Source organism: Miscanthus floridulus, chromosome 8 (assembly GCF_019320115.1).
Source record: "Miscanthus floridulus cultivar M001 chromosome 8, ASM1932011v1, whole genome shotgun sequence".
Taxonomy (NCBI): domain Eukaryota; kingdom Viridiplantae; phylum Streptophyta; class Magnoliopsida; order Poales; family Poaceae; genus Miscanthus; species Miscanthus floridulus.
Genome location: NC_089587.1, coordinates 76957227 through 76965749, shown reverse-complemented (window position 1 = coordinate 76965749; position 8523 = coordinate 76957227). Strand labels below are relative to the sequence as shown.

At 50.8% G+C, this 8523-nt stretch overlaps 1 protein-coding gene across 1 annotated transcript; it reads right to left on the bottom strand.

Moving 5' to 3' along the window:
• Positions 1-2384: 2384 nt before the first annotated feature.
• LOC136469422 (uncharacterized) lies at positions 2385-8293 on the bottom strand. Its single transcript, XM_066467623.1, has 3 exons — positions 8127-8293; positions 3555-3687; positions 2385-3464 (listed from the first exon to the last, which is right to left on the bottom strand). Exons 1-3 carry the CDS (start codon positions 8291-8293, stop codon positions 2385-2387), a joined length of 1380 nt encoding a protein of 459 aa, XP_066323720.1.
• Between the last annotated feature and the right edge of the window lie 230 nt (positions 8294-8523).

Here is an 8523-nt window from a genome sequence, read left to right as displayed (position 1 = left end):
AGTGGATAAGCTCTTTAGTGTAGCTAGTTGTGAGAGTTTGCTTGCTTGGGTGGTGTGGCTCTTTAGTTAGCCTTTGAGAGCACACTAACATAGGATAGTGTTATAGCTATTGTGTGAATAGACACTATCTAAACTAGAATTGTGGTAGGTGGCTTGCTTTTTGAGTAGGCTAGCGCAACACTTGCTTCGCCTCATAATTACCTCATAATTTTCTAAGGTAGCGCCGTGTTTCTGCAACCTCAAGCAGGTCGCTTGTCGACGAAATATGGTCGGTAGTCTACCTAGGGGTATGCCCAAGGTAGTAGATTATCGACAGACAGGTACGCAAGCTACGAACGAGATGGTGATGCAAGACAGACACGAGGCGCCTCCCACACTGGCAACAAAGAGGCGCCTGATCGATCTCAAGCGCCTGAAGGCTAGATACCCGAAGGAGGTAGATCCAGATAAGGCCGAGGAGCTACGGATGACCCAGCTGGACTTGTCGGCGAAAATAATTGGCGATATTAACCTGTGTGGAGGTGTGACACCACCCATACAAGAAAAATTGTCAACAAGTCAGCTAGGAGCGCCATCATCTGCAAGCCAACCGGTGAAGCCTGCGGTCTCGATCAGCCAGGCATCGGCGGGGCCATCTTCTTCAGCTCGATCAATGCTAGAGTCCCCGAGACCCGAGCACGATGTCAGGCCCAGCGAGCAGCAGGCGCCGCGTGCTCCGACCAGCCAATAGTGTAGGCCATAGCTGTAGAAGAAGATGTAGTTGGGTTATTGTAAACTTGGACCTTTTCAGGCAAGCTTGTAATAACGTAACTGTATATCCACATAAACTTGTTTGTTTTGTAGAAAACGTGTTTAAGCTCGGATATGATGTTGGTGTAACTAAGTTAGAACGTGTTGGCGTTCTGTTTAGTTGTACCGGTTTAGTCGACACGTTATCCTAAAAGGTTTGTACGGCCCTGGTTTGACTTGCTTTTGGAGTGTGAGGTGCGTAGCTTGTGCACACGTAGAAACACACAAGTCAAACCAAAGAGCACCTGCCGATCACCCGTAGCGTAGAGAGCGGACCCCATGCACGCGTTGGGGGGAACCGAAGACAGGGCCTGCTCTGAAAACCCGAGAAAGAGTGGTGGTCAGTTTTAACTGATAGAGTTAGAATAACAATAGACTTCGAAGTGACACATTAGAGTGGTCGAAGAAATCATAATAGCTTTATTGAAATAAATCAAAAGTATAAGAGGGGTACATATCTTAGTAGCTAAGCATAGAAATGCCTAAGCTTATCGATGTGCCAGGAATTGGGTACGTCTGTGCCGTCTAGGCGAGCTAACCTGTAAGACGTAGGGCGTGTGACCTCCTTGATCATGAAGGGTCCTTCGCATGGGGTTGCGAGTTTGTGGATACCAGCCTGATTTGTCTTCCACTTTAGGACCAGGTCCCCGACCACAAAGAAACGTTCCTTGACGTTCTTGTTGTAGTACCTGCGCAAAACAGCAAGGTATTTGACTGTACGTATGCAAAAATCGAGCCGCTTCTCTTCTGCACTATTCACTTCTAGCTCCCGCACTTCATTGGCCTTGTCTTCATCGAAGTTCTCTACCCGTACTAATCTGAAGGCTATATCTACAGGGAGCACTGCCTCAGCGCCATAAACCATAAAGTATGGTGATACGCTGGTATTGTGACTGGGCTGGGTTCTGAGACCCCAAACCACGGCTGGTAACTCTTTGAGCCATCTTCTAGGAGCTTTATCATTCTCTCTGTACATCCTCTTCTTAAGTGCATCCGGGATCATACCATTTGCCCGCTCGACCTGTCCATTAGCTCTAGGGTGTGCCACCGAGACGTATTTTACTACTATGCTCCTTTCATCGTAGAAGTCCCAAAAAGCGTTCTCAGTGAACTGAATACCCAGATCAGTGATGATGCTGTTGGGTATGCCGAAGCAGTGGATGACCTGGTCGAGGAACGCGACAGCCTTTTCTGAAGATGCCTTGACCAGGGGCATGTACTCTATCCACTTGGAGAATTTGTCGATCAGCACAAAGACACATGTAAATTTTCTAGGGGCCAGTTTAAAAGGCCCGATCATATCCAGTCCCCAGCATGCGAAGGGCCAAGAGGCTGGTATTGTCTGAATCTCGTGTGCTAGTACGTGGATTCTCTTGACAAAAAATTGACAACCTTCACAATGGTGGCCTAGCTTCTCTGCATCGGCTACAGCTAACGGCCAATAGAACCCTGCTCGGAAAGACTTGTCGACCAGCGTTCTCGAGGCCGCGTGGTTGCCGCAGGAGCCAAAGTGGATTTTGTCTAGGAGATGTTCACCATCCTCCTAGGTTATACACTTCATCAAGATTTCCTCCTTCGCGTTCTTGCGCCACAATTTACCATCGATATTTAAGAAGTGCTTGATCAAGTTCCGAGGTATACCTTGTGTTCATGTACACCTTTACAAGTACAGGCCACATGCTATAACTTGTGTTCATGTTCCCGAATGGATTGAAGCCATCTGTAGCTAAACTAAGCCTTAGGTTTCTTGCATCTTCAGCGAAGCTAGGATACATATCATCAAAGTCTTTCCAGGCTTCACCATCGGCTGGATGGGTAATTTCATTTTCCACAACCACCCTCTTCTCCTTGTGCCACCGGGTCTCCTTAGATGTTGCTTTGTTTGCAAACATCCTCTTTAGCCTAGGTATAAGAGGAAAGTATCTCAAAACCTTTTTTGGAACCCGTTTGGCACCATCAGCATCTACCCACCTAGATTCCTTGCATTTTGGGCAAATGTTCGCTTTGGCAAGATTCTTCCGAAACAACACACAATTGTTGTCACAAACATGGATTAACTCATATCCAAGGCCCAATTCTTTGAGATATGTCTTTGCTTTGTCATATGAATCTGGAAGACAACTATTAGGGAATGACCTTGCCAATAACTTCAATATAACACTGATTGCTGTGTTGCTAATCCTGTAGAAGGACTTGATGTGTAGCAATCTAACTAGAAAAGAGAACCTAGAATGAACAGAACCTAGGCAAAGAGCACGTTTTGCATCTTCAAGAACTTTCACAAACATAGGCTGTTCTCCATCTTCTTCTACAGCTGTGTACAAGTCTGCAAGCATCTCTACAGTACACAGATCATCTTCATTGTCAGCCTCATCCTCATTGACCACATCACCTAGATGATTAGGCTCATCTGCATCCTCTGCAATTTCAATAATCTCAGCATCAAAAGCTTCCCCATGGTGTACCCACCGAGTATATGTAGCTGACCATCCATAGAGGTACACATGGTTATGCACATCTTTCTGACTCAGCGAAGACTGATTCAGACAATGGCGACAGGGGCAAAGTATAACATCATCTGCATTGAATCTATCCCGAACATATGACATAAATTGATCAACGCCGTCTGTGAACTTATCATTGAACCGAGTAGCACGAATCCATGTCCTGTCCATCTAATCAATGTAACAACAATTACCTCTAATAAGCCATGTCTAAACAGCTATGAAATGCTATGAATTGCAGGCAATGAAAGATGACAGTACCTCTAAGTAGCTGAAGTAGCAGTAGGTTGAACACGGAGCAGAGAAGCCGCAGCAGCTGCCCGCCGCCGGAGCTTCCCGCTGGAGAAGCACGCCGCCGGAGCAGAGAAGCCGCAGCAGCTGCCTGCCGCCGGAGCTGCCCGCCAGAGAAGCGCGCTACAGCAGCTGCCCGCCGTTAGAAGCCCACCGCCGGAGCTGACCGCCACCAGAGCGGCCTGCCACCGGAGCAGAGAAGCCGCAGCAGCTACCCGCCGCCGGAGCTGCTCACCGGAGAAGCGCGCCGCACCGCAGCAGCTACCCGCCGCCAGAGCTGCTCGCCGGAGAAGCACGCCGTTCCGCAGCAGCTACCCACCGCCGGAGAAGCACACCGCGCCGTAGCAGCTACCCGCCGCCGGAGCACCTCCTCCCGCCCCCTGCCCGATTCGATTTAGATCTGGGTGGATTGGATTGGATTGGGTTCGGTTGGGTTGGGTTTATGATTCATTCAATAATCGAATAAGAAAAAAACTTCCAATCTCTAAACATGACCGAAGTCTTGTTCTGATGGTAAGCCAACTTGGCTCTGAGAGAAGAGGTGGTGGGTTCGATTCTAAGGCACCACCAATTTTTTTTATAAATTCTACTTTTATGACGAAATAATTATCTGGCAGGTGGGACCTGAACGGTGAAACTATTCTCTTTCACTTCTATGACGAATCACCGAACACTTGTATGATGATTCTTTCAAATTCATCATAGTTAAACAAAGGGGTTGACGGCCAAACCAATCATCTATGACCATCTACGTAATTTCGTCACTAATGAACCTTATTCCATGACCAAAACTATTATCGTCATTCCGAAATCGTCATAGATGAAAGGATTTCTAGTAGTGGTACATCGGGCATGTCAGTGGGTTTCCATGTGAACACACTCACGTTGCTCCTCAAGAACCTGACGAGCGTGTCTTCCTATTTAGGATCTAGGTTGGCCCCAATAGGGCCATTTTGCTAGGATCACTATCGACCAGGTGGATCTCTTTGTGCTCTTTGGACTTGATGTTCTTGCGTGGGGCCTCGAGCTCTGGGATCTCCAGGTGGTCGGCTAGGGTCTACTTGGCGTCGAGCGTGGTCTCGGACATGTGAATAGATAGGTCATGAGCCTCTGCTATTTTGAAGTTGTCATCCTCACAGGTGTAAGCTACGTATACGTTGCCCCTGAGAGTTAGAACCCCCTTCTCAATAGGCATCTTGAGCACTAAATACCTGTAGTGAGGTATGGCCATGAACTTGGTGAGCGCTGGTCGGCCAAGGATAGCATGGTAGGTGCCTTTGAAGTCGGTGACCACGAAGTTGACGTAGTCGGTGCGGAAGTGGTCTGGGGTACCAAATTGCACAGGTAGCGTGATCTGTCCGAGAGGTGTGGAGCTCTATCCGAGGAGAACACCCCAGAACTATGCCTCGTATGGCTTGAGATCAGCCTATGTTATCTTTAGGGCTGATAAACTATTTTTGAACAGTATATCGATGGAACTGCCGCCGTCAATCAGCACTCTATCGAACTGAACCTTGTTGATACAAGGATCGAGAACCAGAGGAAAATGCCCTGGCTCAGGTATTGCAGCCCATTGGTCCTTTCTGCTGAAGGAGATCTCGCGGTGAGACCAAGGAGGGAGCCGTGGATCGGTGATAAGGTTATCGGCATTGGCCACGTTCAAGCAAGCGCGGGCGAGCAGCTTGCGCTCTCGTTTGGTCTCGATGGACACTCTACCCCAAATGATGGTGTGGACGTGGTCAGTTGGCTTAATGTACTTGTGATGGGGATCTGCGTCTTTGTCATCATTGTCCTCGTTACGCTGCTCCCCTGCATCGTTAGGCTTGTCGGATTTATCCAGAGCTTGTTGGTGCGTGTAGATGGATTTGAGAACACGGCAATTCTCTATGGTATGGTTTGACTTGGGATGGAGCTGGCAGGGTCCTTTCAATGCTTTGGTGTAGTCTTCTTCGTAGTTGCGACATCTGCCACCTTTTTTAACGATGTTGACCTCACCGTCATCTTCCCGAGCACGCTTGCCCCTGTAATCGTCAGGGCGATTACGCCGCTAATTACGCTGGTTGTGGTGGTCACAAAAATGGTTGCGCTGGTTGCGGTGATCAAAATTGTCATTCCGACCATGGTTGCTGTGGTAGTCATCGCGGTGTGGGGGGTGGTCGGAGTGTGGAACCCTTGCTACTTCTTTGATGATTATCTTTTTAGCATCATCGGCGTTCGCATATATTTTAGCAGTAGCTAGGAGCACTATGACCGATTCAGGTCCTTTGCGGAGGAGCTTATTCCTTAGGGCATCGTGGAAGCGGAGACCAGTGATGAAAGCTTTGATTGCCTCGTTGTCGGAGATCGATGGAACCTTGATGCGCATCTCCGAGAAGCGTCGATTATCGTCTCGGTTGTCGCGGCGGTTGTCGTCCCGGTAGTCGCGGTGGTTGTCGTCCCGACCACCATCATGACCACCATTTCCGCCTTGACTATTGTCTGGTGGGTCATTGTTGCACGAGCCATGTTGGTTGGTTGGCTGTGGGTGACTTGAGTACTGGTGACCACGGCTTGATTCGACTGAGACGGATGGAGCCCGGGTTTGGTTTGCAATCTCTGCGGTCTGGGCTATAGCAGCCGTCAGGTAAGCTTGTACATCATCACGAATTGCCTGGATTTCCGGAGTATTGGGTAGTCGTTGCATTGTCACTATAGCAACAGCTACGTTGGCGCTTGGAGTCCTAAAGATCTGCTTTTTCTCTACCCTATCAAAGGCATTGTTGAGATCGCGTGGCTAGAACCTTATGCGTCGTGCCTCCTCTTCTACCTCGGCTTCGGCTTATCTGTGATTAAACCGGTCAATATTGCGTGCTTCGTGTGCTAGCCTTTCTTGTTCTGTTTCGCCAACTGTCGGTGGTTCGTCATTACTGACGATATTGATCAAGTCTCCTCGCCTTGGTGGGAAGGATAGGAATCGTGGGAACCCCGGGGAGTGGTCTGGAATATCCAGATCGTATTCAACTTCTTCATTGTCACGATGTTGAAGCTCAGTGTGGACGGAGCCATTAGATGCGATGCTGGACGGGGGGCTTGAGCCGTCCTCTTGAACTGTGTGGACCGACCCTTCTTGATACTCCTCAATCCGAACCATGTTGACGAAGTTGCGTGGCTTTGGCGAGGTCGATGTATAGAACACAGATCCGAGCAGCGTTGTATATTGTACGCGTAGTTGGAAGCAGTGTTTCGCAGGCCATAGGGTTGAGCCTGATAATTCTCCATCAAGGCTTCACACTTGAAGAGCCGGAGACCCGTTGCGGGGGTTGGTCGGCGACGAACGGAGCACCCTTCAGGAGTAGATGTGACTACGAGATCCGTACCGAGTCGTGCAGGACGACTGGCCCGAGCTGGTCGGGTAGATTTGTTGTGGGTAGTGGTTACCTGCTCGGTAGGTTGATTTTGAATCGAATCTACTAGAGCTAGGGTTTCAGCAAGCTTGGTGCCGACCTGATCGATGGAGTCGAGCAGGTTGGTATTGTCGATCTGCCTCCCTTTGTAGCGAGGAAGCGAACGACGGGTTGTCGGCGTGGCTGAAGACGATGCTGATATGGCCGGAGCTAGATCCAACGTGGTCGGAGCCGTAGCTGATGCTGGTAAAGCAGTGGTCGACGCAGATTGGATCTACGCCTCCTCCGTGGTCATGGCGATGAAGTTGTCGGAGCCAGTGATCCAGGTGATCTGGCCGATGGTGAATGAGAGGCCGTTCGGCGTAGCCATGGAACTAGGGATGATGACCATCTTGTTCGTCTGGGAGCAGTACGCACACCCCCTACCTGGCGCGCCACTGTCGACGAAATATGGTCGGTAGTCTACCTAGGGGTATGCTCAAGGTAGTAGAATATCGGCAAACAGGTGCGTAAGCTACGAACGAGATAGTGACGCAAGACAGACACGAGGTTTTATCCATGTTCGGCCGCCGTGAAGGCATAATACCTACGTCCTACGTCTGATTGTATTGCTGTGTGTCAATAAGATCTCCCCTTGAGAGGGGTCCCCTGTCCACCTTATATAGTCTGGGGGACAAGGTTACAGATCTGAAAACTAATCTCAACCAGTTACAATTGCCATAGGTGACCAGATAAGGATTCCTATTCTAACCGATCAGGATCTTGCTTGATCTCCAAGTCTGCCTTGATTCCTTGCGCGGGACTCCGAGCAGATCAGCTGAGCCGCACGTCGTCTTTCTAGTGGGCCGGACCCCCTGGTCCAGGCCGACCCAAACCTAGCCGTAAGGGTATAGGGGTTAATACCCCCACATCGCTGCTCTCTGCTCCGAGTCTCTCTTTCGCCTTGGTCGGGGCAGAGCTCGCCCGCGTCCGTGCCCGCGGCGGCTGGCCGGGGCGGAGCTCGCCCACGCATGCCCGCGACGGCCGGGGCTGAGCTCGCCCGCGCGCGTCCGCGCCCGCGCCGGCTGTCCAGGGTCTGCGGTGTCTATCCGGGGTCGAGGTCGGCCGAGGCGGTCGGGGCCGAGCTCGCCCGCGCGCGCCGGCGACGGCTGGGGCAGACCTCCACGCGTGCTGCGTCTCATCCACGACGAGGACCGGCTGCGGCAACTCCACACGCGCCGCCTCCTGGCTCTCGTCGCCGCCGTTGGGGACGAGGCCGCCTCCCTGCACGCTAGGGCCCTCGACGTCGCTGTCGGGGCTCATGCCGCTGCTGCAGCTCCCCGCCATCTCCTTCTTCTTGGCCGCGGCGGCGCGGGAGGCGCGCCTGCACCTCGTTCGAGCGCGTGGCTGACAAACGGACCCCACCGTAGGGTAAAATGATCATTTCACCTTTCTGTTTGACACCGTTAAGTAGAAAAACGGACGAAATGACTTAGAGAGCAAAGAAGTTAAATGTGGCATGTGTGTGCAGTAACTTTTTTAATGGCCAAATGGCACGCGTGTAAAAGCCTCGAGAA

Excerpts from the sequence above, each read along its gene's own strand:
- LOC136469422 (XM_066467623.1), bottom strand. The coding sequence starts at position 8,293 with ATGGCGGGGAGCTGCAGCAGCGGCATGAGCCCCGACAGCGACGTCGAG. Across the intron at positions 3,688-8,126 it reads GAGACGCAGCACGCGTGGAG|CTCCGGCGGCAGGCAGCTGC; the intron begins GTCTGCCCCAGC and ends TCTGGCGGGCAG. Across the intron at positions 3,465-3,554 it reads GCTACTTCAGCTACTTAGAG|ATGGACAGGACATGGATTCG; the intron begins GTACTGTCATCT and ends TACATTGATTAG.